This window comes from Garra rufa, chromosome 20 (assembly GCF_049309525.1).
Source record: "Garra rufa chromosome 20, GarRuf1.0, whole genome shotgun sequence".
Taxonomy (NCBI): domain Eukaryota; kingdom Metazoa; phylum Chordata; class Actinopteri; order Cypriniformes; family Cyprinidae; genus Garra; species Garra rufa.
In genome coordinates, this window is record NC_133380.1 from 15,113,883 (window position 1) to 15,131,471 (window position 17,589).

The window sequence follows — 17,589 nt, forward strand, 5'->3', positions numbered from 1 at the left end:
CAAAACGTACAGTCTCTAACTTGCTTCAGTATGGATCAATGCCAATGGTTTTTGATGATATCACCCTGCACTTTAGCTTCTCGTCAAACTTTCTGTCCAATCAAATGCTCTCTAGAATCTAAAACGTTCCACCACCTGCACAATAGACCTTTTTCCTGAGTTAACCATGATGGCCGCCATTATGAATTCTAATGTCAGATTGGATGCTCTTCTGTTCTTGTCTCTATAGGAACCCATTCAAATAGCGTCCAGCTCTTTTTAATGTAGCTAATGTCGGCAGCTTTGTCTCATTTACACACTCATTAAACTTTGCAAGGCACTGACAATTGACGGTTATTGAGCCATGTGCTTTTAAAAAACATTTTAATAGGTTTAACATTAGATTAACAGCTTGGAATATACGCTACTTTGACTAGAAACACTGGAGACCGGAAATGCTAAGCATTCCTCAGGTTAAAAGTCAGGCGTGACTTCTGAGTTCAGGAAAAACGTCTATTATACTGCGTTCCAGGCAGGTTTTTGAGCCTGTAAGTCACAATTTCAAACCATGACTCACAACTTTGTAGCGTTCCAGGCAAGTCATGCCAAACTGCATAAACACCACATCCATCGGGCTGCCATTGTTGTTTTTACGGGCTATGTGGCATCAGGGCGTGGAACTGGGAGTACATCAATCTAGTATGAGTTCACTGGTGGGAAGCCATTGGTTTGACTGCTGTTCCAGTGCACTTTCACGGGTAGAAGGTTGAAAAAACACAGGTAACGGGTTGCCTGGAACGTGGCATAAACTCATGGTAAAGCTGCGACTGAAATTGGCCACTTGTTCACAGAGTTAGTATTTTCTGTATGGTGAATGGCACGTAGTGCACTATATAGGGGACGATTCAAAGAGTGTAAATATGTTTTCCAGTGGGGCGAAGTCTGGTTTTGTGCTGTTTCATACAAACCACTGCAGTGAGTACAGGCTGCTCCGGTCCAGAGACACGATAGCATGGAGTGGACTGAATGCATAAATCGCCATAGACCACAAAACGTATCAGACCCATTTAAATTCTACACTGAATGCTATATTTTCTAGCAATATGGATGAGATTGTGGCTGTCAGATATGGCTTAAGTGAGTTAAACTGCTATCGCCCAAGCTCTGATATAAACAAAACACCATTGGCTATTTTAAAAAGGGGGCGGGGCTGCTTGATATTTTCCGCCATATCTTCCTGTTTCAGTTGAAATGACGTCAACACGTAGAAAAATGCTGCATTATTCCGAAGGAGCAACGTTATCACTAAAATGAAATATCGCATTTGTAAACATAATGAATGTGAACAATTTATGCTGACAAACTGAACAAGAGGGGCACAATTTCTACAGGCCTTTTCTCATACTTTGTGAACGAGATTCATCACATCATGAATTGAACCAATTGTTAGCTGTTATTTTCTTAAGGATTGTTTTATCCATCTCCTCAATAAAGTGAGCCTATGAGACTTCCGATTCATTATCTGATATAGGGAAATAACGAGAAAAATAACAACGTGCAGTAAATAGTAAAACTGTTTAGGTATACTTCAAACCAGTGTGCTTATAATTAAGATAATACATTAAACTCATATAGTAAGACACACCAATTTGCAATACCAAGCAGCAAAAGGAGCTATTATGTAGCAAAAAATAGCTTTAAGTGGATGAGAGTGGAAGCCACACCCATAAAATGTACAAATAGCCACACTAACTTTTACTGGAACAATAAGTTGGATAGATTGATTAATGTGATACATTAAAAAAGCTTGTCTATGTAATTTGTGGGGACATTTGTGAGCATAGGTCTATTTTCTTATTCAACAATAATAATATTATTAAATGATCTTATCAAAAAAAGTTTTTAGTACACACAGTTCCTAATAAAAAACAGAATCTGCCACAACCGTTTACTGTTAATATTAAACGATTATTGTAATTTAACTAAAATATTGGTCATGCAGTTTTGGCACTATCTGACAAGAAGTTCATATAAATTCGTATGATTCTTTCTGAGGCTCTCTGATCCTGTACAGCGCTATCACCAAAGACCCGCCCACAGCTGAAATACAATTGGTCAGAAGTTGGACGTGGGAACCTGTTTTGAAATATGATTGGTTGACTAAAGTTACTATTATAATCCCGACGGGTGTCTCGCAGTAAGTGTGTACACTCGTGTGTGCACGCTGTGTCGAGTCAACAGGGGAATAGTGGCTTGCAAAATAGTGATTTAAACGAAAAGTGGACAACTGCCCAGAAGAGAGAGAGAGGGGGAATCTAATACATATAATGGTAAGGAAACGAAACTTTTCCTTGTTTGTCAAAATATTGCTGGCATGCTATTGCATTGCTCAATGTATGGTGTATAATATGTAAATAAAGCCGTGTAAATGTACCTTTATATATCAGTACACAGTCATGTCTCGTATTTCCGTCTCTGTGTTGACTTAACGTTAGTAGTTTTAGACAACGTGCTTAAATGCATGTGAATTTATCTGGCAAACTCTAAAATTATTGAACTATTCCTAAATAAACACTCCCTGTTTGTTATGGTAATCACTTAGATTTGTTCCAATACTTCAATCCACGATACTGTCAAAATGGAGCTGAACTAATTAAGTTCCGTGTGCTGCTTTAGTTTGAACAGAGGTTACTTATTACCTAAAATTCATCATACGTCTTTTCCTAAGGCAACAAAATCACAGCTGTACATGCTGATCAACAACAAGGTTGTAAACATGGTCTGGCTTGTGAGTCCTTCAGTCTTGTGCTTCAAATAAAAAAATCAAGTTCAATGTTGATGTAATATTTATGTACATATTGCCAGGAATGCTTATGAGCAGTAGCTAATGTTTGCATCAAAGACAGACATGTGTTTAGTATATACTTTAAAAAAAATATTTTAATTGTATTCTTTATGAAATTATGAACTTATTCTTTCATGTATTTTCTTGTGACCTTTATATTTGTCTGGTTGCTGTTGATCAGTGACAGCTAGCACGGTTACCAGAAAGCTTTTTGGCCTAAACCAGACACAGAGTACAAGATGTGTATTTATGACTAGCCGTGTCTTGCACAATTTCCTTAAGAGATTAAGTTGTCCAATGGTTTAAGTTTTTATCTGTAGTGTAATCCTAGAGAGGAAGACTGCGCCGGGGAATCTCTGACGGCAGAAGTTGTGACCTTTGTCGTTATCATGAGACTTCATGTTGTCATATGTTCCAAAGCGGAGATCAGCATGTTGTTGTTGTTAGTCCTCTCGTCTGCGGATTTCCATCTTCTTAATCCTTGATTAGGATGTGTTATGAAATGTAGAAACCCATGGTTCTGAATTGTGTCTGTTTGGATGACAGTTGACATGTTCATGGGTGATGCACTGCTTTGTTTAACTAAAAGAGGTAACTGTAGACTTAACCATGACTTTTCGTCATAAGAAGTGGTAAAGCTTAGGGTGTTTTTTTTTTTTTTATTTAATGACAGAAATGCATAATTTAGCTTTTTTGTAACTGGCTGAACAACATTGTTATTTTAAAATTCGAGTGCTTCATTTTTTTAATTTAAAAAGGTCATGACATGGATTTTTTAAAATAATTTTAATATGTTCCTTGAGGTTTACTCATAATATTAAAGGGATAGTTCACCCAAAAATGAAAATTTGATGTTTATCTGCTTACCCCAGGGCATCCAAGATGTTGGTGACTTTGTTTCTTCAGAAGAACACAAACAAAGATTTTTAACAAAAACCGGTGCAGTCTGCCAGTCAAATAATGGAAGTGGATGGGCACCAGACCTTTAAAAGTAAACAAAAACACGCACACACAAATCCAAATTACACCCTGCGACTCGTAACGATACACTGATGTCCTAAGACACGAAAAGATAATTTTTTGTGAGAAACTGAACAGTATTTATATCATTTTTTACCTTTGATACACAGCCACTTCCATCTGTCCTGAGCACGAGTTTAGCATCCGGTTCGTTACATGTGAACGCGTTCTGGCGTAGTATACGCAAACGCCGGAAGGGGAAATCGGTGAAAAGTCCCGGATGAATTTGCACAAGCAAACGTAATCTTTTAGCTTTAAATCGGTTTGAACAATCAGGATAAGCGCAAGTAATTACCATTTTGAATAGCCGCTATACCCACAATCTCTGTGCACTGTGTAAACAATGAGTGTCGTATACATGCGACAGATCGCTTCCGCCGTTTGCGTATACTACTCCAGAGCGTGTACACATGTAACGTTCCTAATGCTAAACTCGTGCTCATGACAGATGGACATGCTTGCCATTAAAATAAACTATCCAATTGTTCCTTACACTGGAATCCATCTGTTATCTGTACAAAGATGCGAATGAGCTGTTTAAACCAAACGTCAAAACGTACATTCTTTCATTCCATTTGCCCTATTGATGACAGACTTAAGTGTCTCAGAAAGCTAATGCACATCTGTATCAAGTGTAGACAAGATACACTCATTTAGTGTAATCAAGTGTTAGGTAACTGAACGCCAGTGGGTGGGGTCTACACTCATAAAAATAAAGGTTTCAAATGGAGTTTTTGCAGCAATGCCATATAAGAAGGCTTTTTAAAGTTCCTCAAAGAACCTTTCATTGCACAGTTCTTAAAAGAACCATTTTTCTTAGTTTGAAGAACATTTTAATAATCTAAAATGCCTTTTTCACCATTTTGAAATGTAAGAACCATGGAACAAGAACTTTTATTTTTAAGAATGTAGGAACCATTTTTGGTTCCCCAAAGAGCTTCTCAGTTAATATAGTTCATTAAAAAAAATCTTTTATAGTTTGAAGAACATTTTTTATATATAGTAACTTTTGGGGAATGGAAAGATTCCATGGATGTTAAAGATTCTTCATGGATCCATCAATAAAGAACCTTTATTTTTAAGAGTCTAAGAACCATTTTGGGTTTTGTTTTGAGTAACAATTTTCTTTAAAAAAAAATGTAAAAAAATCTACAGAAACTTTTTTCCCTCTATAGTAACTTTTGTGAAATTGAAAGATTCCATGGATGTTAAACGTTCATCATGAAACCATTTATTCCATTAAATAATTTTTATTTTTAAGAGTGTAAGAACCATTTTAGGTTCCCAGAATAACTTTTTTTAAATGTTTCTTGAAAGAACCAATTTACTAATTTTTCACTTCTAAAAATAAAGGTTCTTTAATGGCATTGATAGGATGATGAAGACGCTCCAACTAAAAGTTATTATAGTGGAAAATGATTCTTTAGATTATTCCAGTGTTCTTCAGACTAAGAAAAAATGGTTCTTTTAAGAACAGTTCATTGAAAGGTTTTTTGGGGAACCATATTAGATTGTATGGTGAAAAGATGACTATTCGTCGATGCCTTGCTCTGGATGCAGTGTTAATGCAAATGTTTGTGCACCCGTAACATCATCTTGCACCTCGGATCCATATTAGATTGTATGGTGAGAACATGACTATTCGTCGATGCCTTGCTCTGGATGCAGTGTTAATGCAAATGTTTGTGCCCCCGTAACATCATCTTGCACCTCGGATCCATATTAGATTGTATGGTGAGAACATGACTATTCGTCGATGCCTTGCCCTGGAGGCAGTGTTAATTCAAATGTTTGTGCCCCCGTGACATCATCTTGCACCTCGGATCCATATTAGATTCTACCATATTAGATTGTACTATATTAGATTGTATGGTGAGAACATGACTATTCGTCAATGCCTTGCCCTGGAGGCAGTGTTAATGCAAATGCTTGTGTCCCTATGACATCATCTTGCACTTCGGATCCAAACGAGAAATTTTTGAAGCTTGATTAAATAAATGCTTTGTTTATAATGAAGACGTTTTATGCTATGTAACTTGCCGGATGTTTTATATGCCAAAAGATCAAGGCAAATTTGATTTCTCATGTCATGAATCTTTAATGTTTTATATGACTTTTCTTTTTTACAATTATAGAGAGGGCAGGAGCATAGGGAAAATTAGAGCCAGGCTCTTAAAGAGATGGTTCACCTAAAAAATTAAAATCTGTTTCATTTACCACATCATGTCATGTTCGAAATGACTGTGTAACACCAAAAAAAGAATGTTGGTAACCAAACTGTTTTTGTTATTGTATAGAGAAAAAAAACAAACACCAAATATCTTCAATTTGAGTCAATTATAACAGTTTTTATTTTTATTTTTGAGTGAACTAGGCTAACCCTTAAAAGGTTAGTTCACCTTAAAATAAAAATTCTGTCATTAATTACTCACCCTCATGTTGTTCCAAACCCGTAAGTCCTTTGTTTATCTTTGGAACACAAATTAAGATATTTCTAATGAAATCCAAGAGCTTTCTGACCCTGCATAGACAGCAACGCAACTACCATATTGAAGGCTCAGAAGGGTAGTAAGGACTTTGTTAATATAGTCCAGTGGTTCAACCTTAATTTTATGAAGCTATGAAAATACTTCTTGTATGCAAAGAAAATAAAAATAACATATTCATTTAACAATTTCTTCTCATTCCTGTCAGTCTTGCTCATTCACAAGAACTGAACTTTTTACACTGAATTTTGAGCAGGCACAAAGCAGCCTTAACTTGGCTGTGTAAATACATTTTAATGTCTGATCCGAGTGTAATTTGAGCGTGTAAATGAAACTCTCGCTCTCAAACTACTGTAAGCATTAACAGGGTGTATGGTAATATTCCTCTTACCATCATGACTCCAAGTAATGCGTCACAAAACTGGAAGATCATGTGTCAGAGTTACCAAGTATCAAACATGCTTCTTTATTTAGGTGCTTCATTTGCCTTCCATAAAAATCAAAACCTGAATTTTAATTCTGAGACCAAATGGCTATGTGATAATGTCAAAATATGTGATATAAAGTGTCACGTGAACAGGAATTAGGCCATATCCAAGTCACAGATTATGAAATGCACTTTCTCTCTCACACACACATACTCACAAATAGTGTGCATACACTTCCACACATTAGCACAGCGACAAACAAATGCTTTAGTCATACCAGGGAAATGCTTTCGTGCTTTAAACAATTGGACGGTTCACAGGATCAGTGGCGAATTTCTGACTCATAGCTGTGGTTTACTGCCTCGCTGAAAGGCAGCGTTTGAGACTTGGTCTAGGAATCTTGGCATATTTTCTATTGTGTCTTTCACACTGTGCTGGGACCAACTTCCTTTTTCTTTATGAGCATGGAAAACGCAGGAGTTGATCCCGGATCAGTCTTTAGCAGGGCAGGCTATGGGAAAGAGGCTATGAATCCATCCTCACTGTTGATAGAATCAGCGCTCTTGCGATTCTGTACACCTGCGCCTTGTTTCGTTCTGGGGCTGACAGATGGTCGAGAAACCCCTCAAGCTAAAGCCCCAGACCGGATACAGGCAGGTCTCTGAGCCTCCAGCCAAACTTTCAATGAGTCATGTCATTGGAAAGCAACATAAAGGGAAGAGTCGATTGTCATTGCTTGTTGCTGACATGCTGTTGGCAACTACATGACTGCACATCTGCTGGGGCAAACCTGCCAGGAAAGTGTCTATGAGTCTGTCTTTGGATAGAATTATCCCTGAAATACATTTACTATGAATATGATTTTGTAGAAATACATAAAGCACTCTTCATAAATTTGTGTCCTGTTCCTATACCTGTTACCACATTTTCCCCTATTAAAATAATGGAACATCCCATAAAACACATAAAGTAATCATAAAGATCCTTTTCACAGCACAGCTGGAAGAATAGAAGACTGTATAACCGTAGTCTATTTTCTCAATTGTTATAAAATTCTAGCATTGACTTGTGAAATAGTTTCCAGAAAAATGCTTCAACAAAACCTTCATGTCGATCCAAACCTGTATGAGTTTCTTTCCTATGTTGAGCACCAAAGAAGATATTATAAAGAATGCTGGTAATCAAACAGTTGATGGTCCCTATCGACTTCCATGGTATTTTTTTTTCCCTACTATGGAAGTCAATGGGGACCAACAACTGTTTGGTTGATCAAAAAGAGGTCTCTTCTGCTCACCAAGTCTGCATTTACTTGATCCAAAGTCCAGCAAAAACAGTAAATTTTAAATCATTTTACTATTTAAAATAAATATTTTCTATTTAAATATATTTTAAATTGTCATTTATTCCTGTGATTTCAAAGCTGAATTTTTAGCATCATTACTCCAGTCACATGATCCTTCTAAAATCATTCTAATATTCTGATTTGCTGCTTAAAAACATTTGTTAAAAACAGTTCTTTGATGAATAGAAGAACAGCATTTATCTGTAATAGAAATATTTTGTAACATTATACATGTCTTTATCAACACTTTTGATCAATTTAGAGCATCCTTGTTAAATAAAAGTTTTAATTTCTATAATTTCTTTCCCAAAAAACATACCGACTCTGAGCGTATAATGGTATTTCAGATAAATTGTTAGATATTAGAATGATTTCTGAAGGATCATGGGAGTAATTTAACTTTCATACTTAAAATACTTAATAAAAAGTATAATTTAAGCATCTTAAAACAAGCTGTGATGCTGATGTCTACTGGTTGAAAAGATTTTTAAAATCTTGAAACCTTTCACTGTAAGTTATTTTGTAATTTAATTTAAGTATAAAAAAGAAGTTATGAAAGGATAATTTTAGTGAAAGGTGGCTTCTATCTATCTCATAATTTCGAAAAGACACCACAAAATCGGCCCGTAATATGTTGTCTGTAAATGCCAAAGAGACTTGTGCTTCCCGATTTGGAAGAAATCCATCTCTTTCTGTCAATACCCTATGTGTTACTCTCCCGCCCTATCGGGGTCATCAAATGACAGGGCTTTACCCCTCTGAGGTCGTGAGAAGTGCGCCCGGCCAAAAAATTCTGTTCAATATGCTAACTGTAGTGCAGCCAGCCCTGGGTGTGAATCTGTTTGGACTGGCCACGTTGTGGTTAATATACGGTACTTTGGTGTGTCTGATTTGTGTTTTATATGCCTGGCTGAAGTGGGGTTTGGCTTAAAGTGAACATTTGTCTGGAGTTCAGATGTCACAGAGGCCTCATGATAGATGACTGGCTTTGACAAGATTCAAGACAATCAGTCTTTCATGCAGCCAGATGACCGAAAGAAATCGCATTCAACAGAAACAGTAACTTACATTATGCGATTTCTTGGTCTGGTCAAATATATTTTTATAAAATGATTAAATTTGTATGCCTACTCATTAAATGAATAATATGAAAAGCGTGCTTGCGTGTGTGTGTGTGTGTGTGTGTGTGTGTGTGTGTGTGTATACAGTTGAAGTCAAAAGTTTACATACATCTTGCAGAATCTGCAAAATGTTCATTATTTACCAAAATAAGAGGGATCATACAAAATGCATGTTATTTTTTGTTTAGTACTGACCTGAATAAGATACTTCACATAAAAGACGTTTACATATAGTACACAAGAGAAAATAATAGTTGAAAGTTTGAAAGTTTACATACACTTCATTCTGAATACTGTGTTGTTACCTGAATGATCCACAGCTGTGTTTTTTTTTTTTTTTTTTTTTTTTTTTTTAGTGATAGTTGGTCCATTTTTGTCCTGAACAGTTAGGCCTGGTTTCACAGACAGGGCTTAGTCTAAGCCAGGATTAGGCCATAGTTCAATTAGGACATTTACGTTGCTGGTGTGCATCTTGAGACAAAACAAAGGCACTGGCATGTTTTAAGATCAATCAGTGCAAGTTTCTTTCAATTGAAACTGGGACTAGGCTTAAGCCTTGTCTGTGAAACCGGGGGTTAAACGGTAGGGCTGCAACGATTAATCGAACGATGTTGTGAGGCGCGTTTAGTCAATGAAGCCGGTACTTTTGATTAGTAGTAAATCCCCATCACGTGCGTTCAGCTGGAGCGGCAGTTAATACACACAGCCTTAAATCACTGACAAGCCACGCCAAATCGCGCTGAAATTCGATTTTGAGCGCGATTTGGCGTGGCTTGTCAGTGATTTATGGTGGGGTGTTTGAATTGCCGCTCCAGCTGAACGCACGTGATGGGGATTTACTACTAATCAAAGTACCGGCTTCATTGACTAAACACGCCTCACAACATCGTTCGATTAATCGTTGCAGCCCTATTAAACGGCCTGGTGTTCTTCAGAAAAATCCTTCAGGTCCCACAAAATCTTTGGTTTTTCAGCATTTTTTGTGGATTTATGGACTAATATTTTGAAATCCATATTTTCACACATCACTCATATTACAATAATGCTTTCTTGACATTTGGCATTAAATAACGCTAAAACCTGGCTCAAATAAACTATGAAAATGTGAATAAAGTCATACAGGCCACAATCCACTTCTTATTTGGAAAAATGAACCAAGCATATCTCGTGTTTTTCCGTGAGTGCTCAATCAGCGGGATTGGTGCCTGTGACTGAGGGACTTGTATGCAACTATTACAGAAGGTTCAAACACTCACTGATGCTGCAGAAGGAAACGCAATCCATTAAGCTGGGGGTGAATGAAAACTTTTTGAATTTAAAGATCAGGGTAAATTTAACCTATTTTGTCTTCTGGGAAACATGTAAGCATCTTCTATAGCTTCTGAAAGGCAAAAAAAGATTAAAAAACAAATCTTCATTCTGTTCAAAAGTTTTCACCCCAGGCTCTTAATGCATCGTGTTTTTTCCTTCTGAAGCATCAGTGAGCGTTTGAACCTTCTGTAATAGTTGCATATGAGTCCCTCAGTTGTACTCAGTGTGAAAAGATCTCAAAATCTTACAGTCCTTGTTGGAAAGGGTTCAAAAATATACAAAAATGCTGAAAACCAAAGAATTTGTTGGACCTGAACGATTTTACTGACAAACAGCGGGGAGTTTTAACTGTTCAGGACAAATAAGGGACTCATGAACAACTCACTAAACGAAAAACCAAGTGTATGTAAACTTTTGAACGCGGTTATTTTTATAAATTAATATTTTCTCCTGTGGGCTACATGTAAATGTCTTTTATGTCAAATATCTTATTCAGGTCAGTACTAAATAAAAAATAACATGCATTTTGTATGATATTTTGGTAAAATAACTAACATTTAGTAGATTCTGCAAGGTGTATGTAAACATTTGACAAACTGTATATGTATGTTAAGAGTTCAGACTAGACAGCAGTGCTGACTGACATACTTATAAGGTGACTGTATTCTAATCTAGGCAACTGTAACATGTAATGGGAGTGTCCTTGTACAAGCCCCGCCTTCTTCCCTGTAATGTCCTATTGGTAGGAACAAGAGGGCGGAAACTCACCTCTAGCAGTTCCCTCCCAGTTCCAAATGAAAGCCCATTGTGGAATGCACACATTCTCTCTCTTACATGCGTATACTCACACACCCTCGCTCTCCCCTCACGTATGTTCATCAAGTCCTCTCTCCTTCCTGTTTTTCACAAGTTCCTGCCTTTTTACTGACGCGAGTGTTGTCGCAGACTGGAAGGAGTTCAAGCTTCCCAGGAATCCCTTGTTTGGGATTCCTACGTAAAGGAGAGCTGTGAAGTTTCCCAATACGTTTGTTGTGAAGATCAAGCTCACCATGCTTTGGAGCTTATTTCCTAGGTGTAGCTAACGTTGGGGGGTTGGAAGTTTGGCTTGGGATGAGGTGAAAGGGGGGTGGAAGAGGAAATCCCATTCACACACAGATCACCCAGCGCTCTGACACGCTGAGCCGAGTGTTTTCTCTAGTCCTTGGGGAGACAAAGCTTCACAATCTTCTCCTGATGGAACTCAGGAGGATAAACGTTCGCAGGATTGACAAAGGCTGCTAAAGATTTAGTTTATTATGGAATCACTGAGGGAATCTATACTTCATTTAACATTTCAGATGTCAACATACAAACGGGCCACACTGGATGAAGAGGAGCTGTTGGACACCGGCTCCGATGGGATATACCACACCTCTACCATGCAGGTGAGACTTTTTTACTACTTTCATAACCTGTTTTTTAATGTATGTTTACTGAAATGAGCCAATCCAGAGTTAGCGATCATGTATTAACAAACTTTCAAAACAAAAAATCTTAAGTGATTGCAGTGGAAGACAAGGAGACTGTCTCAAGTTACTTCCTCATGGTTTTCCTTTCAAACATCCGCCGTGTGTTAGCACTGTTGTATACAACTCTTTCCTTATTCTGTTGAAGCTTTTTGAAAAATTGGGTTATGTGAGTACGTCTGACACTCCTGTTTACTTCTAATAAATTCGTAATTGTTTGTGTGTGTGTGTGTGTGTTAAAGTTAGAACAAATTCTAGCTAAGCTTTTGCTTTACAGTTACCAGATGGTGATGTTTTTTTAAAATATATTTGTTAGATCCTAGTGAGTTATGAAGCACAATGTAGTTTATTGTTTTTGACTGTGCTATTGTTACCGTAAGGAACTACTTCCTCTTGATCTGAAAGTTAAAAAGACCTTTTTGTTGTTGTAATCTAATGTAGTCTGGTTAATTCAGTCATATTAGATTAATATTAAAACTTAAGATTTTTTTTAAAGACGTCTCTATTGCTCTCCAAGCCTGCATTTATTTGATACAAAGTACAGCAAAAGCAGTAATATTTTAAAATGTTTTAACTGTTTAAAATATCTGTTTTCTATTTTAAAATTTTTTTCAAAATGTAATTTATTTCTGTGATCAAAGCTGCATTTTCAACATCATTACTGCAGTCGTCAGTGTTTTTTTGTTTTTGTTTTTTTTTTGGGAAGGGGGGAGATATTACAGAAATGAATACTTTTGTTTAGCAAGGATGCTTTAAATGGATCAAAAGTGATGATAAAGATGCTTATAATATACAAAAGATTTCTATTTCAGATTAATGCTGTTCTTCAGCAAATTAGAATATTAGAATAATTTTTGAAGGATCACGTGACTGGAGTAAGGATGCTAAAAATATAGTGATGAAATCACAGAAATAAATTACATTTTAAAATACATTCAAATAGAAAACGGTTATTTTAAATCGTAAAAATATTTCAGAATGTTACTGTTTTTTCTGTACTTTGGATCAAATAAATGCAGGATTGGTAAGCAGAAGAGACTTCTTTAAAAAGCATTAAAAATCTTACTGTTCAAAAACTTTTGACTAGTAGTGTATGACTTGAATAAAACCAGTTAATGTTACCATATGACTTTTTTTAGTTAGAAACTTTTTTATAGTCTTTCTGTTTCTATAGTTTATCAAAAATGACATTATTCTTCAATATCTGCTCTGATTATTCAGTATGTATGAATGCCATTTTTGTAACTATTTTGCAACACTAACACATTCCAATTAGTAATATTTGGCCTGTTCATTTTGAAGGCAAATGAGTAGTCCAATTTCTTTTCTCTCTTTACATTGGTGTCCATTATTTGTTTTTGATTTTATTTTATTTCTTTTGCTAGTGAGAACCAGATCTTCGTTATCCTTCAATGCTCCTAAAATATTTTCTCTGGATCACAGGGGGTATTAAATGTTCTAGGTGCCTTTATTGAAACCATCTCACGGTCTTTGTTTTACTTTCTCCCTCTGTTTTCTTTGACCCTTAAGAGACCTGAGTTTGGCATTAGGAGCCACACTGAACCACGCAACACATACAAACACAGTTACACGGCGTGCAACCAAACTAAGCTGAGTAATTGCACAGCTGGGCAGCTGGCCACTAAAAGTGACTTTTGAACTCAGTGGGCTCAGTAGGACTTAATCTGATTTGTATTACAGAGATCATTTAGTTTCTCTTGCACCTCTTTTGCGAAGAGCTGATCGGTTATGAAATCCACAAGCCTTATGTGATCAGTACAGAATCTCAAAATTGATTGAAGAGAAAATTTAAAGCTCAAAGTTGGTTGGGAGTTTTTATGGTATGAGAGTTTTCAGGTATGTTTCATTTAGGTGTCAAATGTCTGAAAGAAACATAGAAACAAAAGAGACAGCAGTTATAGACACAATATTGTTCAAAAGTTTGGGGTCAATAAGATTTTTTTTTTTTTTTTTAAGAAATTTTTTTTTCTATTCACAAGTGGCCGTAATGGAATTTACAAAAGATTTTTTTAATATAATTAATTGTTTAATTTGTAATTTGTCATCACAGGAATACTGTAAGTCACTTTGGATAAAAGTGTCTGCCAAATGAATAAATCTAAATGAATAAATAACATTTTAAAATAGATTTGGAAACAAATGAATGCACCATTGCTGAGCATTTTTTTAAATAACATAAAAAATATATATATTTCCAACCCCAAACTTCGTGTAGAAGGATATAATGTGGATGGCATGGTCCAGATAATTTGCAGATTTGCATGGGAGGCATTTACATAGTACTTATCTAATTTTGAACATTTCTTTCCACCGATTAGGTTTGAATAGCAATGTGTTTGGCAGAACAGAGTTCAGAGTTGGCAGTGTTTCCTAGAAGAGAGCTTTTCCTAGAAAGTAGGAAGTTTATCACTATGTGGTTTTGGGTTAGTTTCTTACCTAAGGGTTTAATGCTTAACCCGATGACAATTACTCTTAAATTAATGTTCCTGGTTCAATACCAGTTCACTTCTGTTAATGGCATTTGTCATATGCTACTGATTACCACAGAAAATAATTGTGGTTACAGTAACAATGAAACTATAGAGGCCAGTGTGAAGTTCACAGTTTTCAGGAAAAGTCTTTTTTATTATTTGAGATCCTCCATTTTTCGTCATTTGAGGTGGGAATGTGATCTGTATTTTGAACTGGAGCAGAAAGACAATGACGTTTGGTCCCACCAACGTTTAATATTGTTGTTGGATATCATATATCATTTTCCCATGCTGTATTATATAAAACCTGAAATAAAACCAGACAGAAAATGTCAGAGATATCACCTTCATTAAGAAACACAAAATAAACCTCTCTCCCTCAAGGATTGGTTCGTTGCCAAAGATCACTCCTTTGGAGTAGTTTCAGTGTCATTTGCGTCATCTCTGCAACATTGCTTATGTGCAGGGATAGTTATTTCAATCTTAACCCTTTTTTCTTATAACTTTTATTGTCAGGTGGGGCTGCAGCGTGGTATGGGTCTCCGGTGCTGGGCGGAGAAAACCCACGTTGAGAGGAAGCTGGTGGTCATTGTGTGTGCTCTGTCTGTGGCCCTTTTCATCTGCATCTTGACTTTGGGTCTGCACTATAAAGAATGTGAGTTGATGAAACAGTGCATAAAGTAGCGCTGGGAACCAGTTTGAATTATGCACACGGTATCCACCTGTAAGTGTGGGCATGGCCATTTGTAAATTTTATGGGTCTGGCTTCTGGTCTTATCCACGTCCAGCTATTTTTAGCTGTACAAAACATTTCTTGATATTGCAAATTGGTGTGTATTACCATATTATTTTAATGTATTATCTTAATTATGAACACACTGGTTTGTAGTGCAAACTGTTTTACCGTTTGCTGCACGTTGTTATTCTTCTCGTTATTTCCCTATAGCAGATAATGAACCGGAAGTCTCGCCCATAGACTTACTTCCGGGTTGAAGAAAAAGGTGAACTTCTGACTAATGGTTGGAAAACTTTTAAAACTGTAAACGACCGTTAACAAAAGCCAGAGATATGACAGTGTTTTAGTGCCATGTTAAAAAAAATAAAAGAAAAAAGATATTAAAGTTGAAACATTTTGAGAATAAAGTCAAAATGTTTTGAGAATAAAGTCGAAATTATGAGATTTAAATCGTAGCAATTAAAGTTATACTATTTTGAGAGTATAGCCTGAACATGCAAATGGGAGCACCTGGATAAGTTTATATCCCAGTGCTATAAAATTTATTTGAATATGTGTGGGATTATTAGCAGAAATCATATCATGTGTTATACTGGTAACACTTTACAATAAGGTTCATTAGTTAAACATTAGTTAATGTATTAACTAACATGAACTAACCATGAGCAATACATTTGTTACTGTATTTACTAATCTTTATTAACATTAGTTAACGAAAATACAGTTTTATTGTTTGTTCATGTTAGTTCACACTGCATTAACTAATGTTAACAAAATTTTAATAATGTATTAGTAAATGTTGAAATTAACATTAACACAGATTAATAAATGCTGTATAAGTCCAGTTCATTATTAGTTCATGTTAACTAATGTGTGTCACGGTAAAAGGTGGAGGTCTGGGTCCAGATGCAGGTGAGTAGTATTTTAATAATAAAACAATAAACAAAGCAAAAGGCCAACACGGCACAAAACTAAACATAAGAACTAAAACACAAAATAAACAAGATCTAGAACATAACTTGAGTCCGGGAATTCAGGAGCATGAAAAACAAACATGACACGAGACAATGCAGACATGAAGCAGAATGAGCAGTGAGGATACTTATAGTCTTGATGATAATTGTGAACAGATGTGGGTGATCAGTGCTGATGACAAGGACAGGTGGACAATCAAGGAAGTGCAGTGTAGGACAGCGACCTCAGGTGGCTGAGGGAAAATCCACAGCCCCGATCATGACATTACCCCCTCCTCAAGGAACGGCTTCCAGACGTTCCACAAGGCCGAGAAAAAAAAAAAATCTGGAGGGAGGAGGAATGGAGGAAGGCGAATCAGGGGGAGGGATGGCGGGCCAGGCCCGTGCAGTGGAGTCACGTGAGCGGACCTCACCGCCAGAGGAACGTGAGCTGGCCTCGCCGCCTGAGGAACGTGAGCTGGCCTCGCCGCCAGAGGAACGTGAGCTGACGCCGCCGCCTGAGGAACGTGAGCTGGTCTCGCCGCCAGAGGAACGTGAGCTGACGCTGCCGCCAGAGGAACGTCAGCGGTCACCGCCGCGTCCGGAACAGAGAGAGCGGTCACCGCCGCGTCCAGAACAGAGAGAGCGGTCACCGCCGCGTCCGGAACAGAGAGAGCGGTCACCGCCGCGTCAGGAGCAGAGAGAGCGGTCACCGCCGCGTCCGGAACAGAGAGAGCGGTCACCGCCGCGTCAGGAGCAGAGAGAGCGGTCACCGCCGCGTCAGGAGCAGAGAGAGCGGTCACCGCCGTGTCCGGAGCAGAGAGAGCGGTCACCGCCGCGTCAGGAGCAGAGAGAGCGGTCACCGCCGCGTCAGGAGCAGAGAGAGCGGTCACCGCCGCGTCCGGAACAGAGAGAGCGGTCACCGCCGCGTCAGGAACAGAGAGAGCGGTCACCGCCGCGTCAGGAACAGAGAGAGCGGTCACCGCCACGTCAGGAACAGAGAGAGTGCTGTGAGTATAAATAGGCAGTGGTGATGAGGGACACCTGTGGCTGGCTGATTGGCAACTCAGCTGAGCGAGCGTGACAATCACATGACAAACGAACAAATCACAAGACCTGAAAAGACAGCGGATACATGAACCGTGACAATGTGGTTAACTAATGTTAACTAATGAACCTTATTGTAAAGTGTTACCGTTATACTCACAGGGACAGTATGTTTGGAAATAATATTTGTCTTTGATTTCATTCATTAGGCCTATTTGTAGTGCGCCAGCCACCCAATAATAGCAATAAGCTTTGTGCTTTTGGTACTTTTAATATTAATTTAATATTAGAATCTCAGCTTTCAAAATCTGTCAGTTTTATAGC

At 37.5% G+C, this 17,589-nt stretch overlaps 1 protein-coding gene across 2 annotated transcripts in view; it reads left to right on the forward strand.

Annotated features, from left to right (window-relative positions):
• Window positions 1-2,187: 2,187 nt before the first annotated feature.
• The window catches only part of ece1 (endothelin converting enzyme 1), a 36,609-nt gene continuing 21,207 nt past the window's right edge, over window positions 2,188-17,589 (forward strand). The window contains exons 1-3 of one of the 2 annotated variants that reach the window (XM_073825615.1): window positions 2,188-2,309; window positions 11,870-11,956; window positions 15,046-15,184. In XM_073825615.1, the coding sequence (XP_073681716.1) occupies window positions 2,307-2,309; window positions 11,870-11,956; window positions 15,046-15,184 (229 nt within the window). In that variant the 5' untranslated portion in view covers window positions 2,188-2,306. Of the gene's footprint in view, window positions 2,310-11,473; window positions 11,957-15,045; window positions 15,185-17,589 lie in introns of those variants that run through there. The other variant, XM_073825614.1, reaches the window with a different exon arrangement.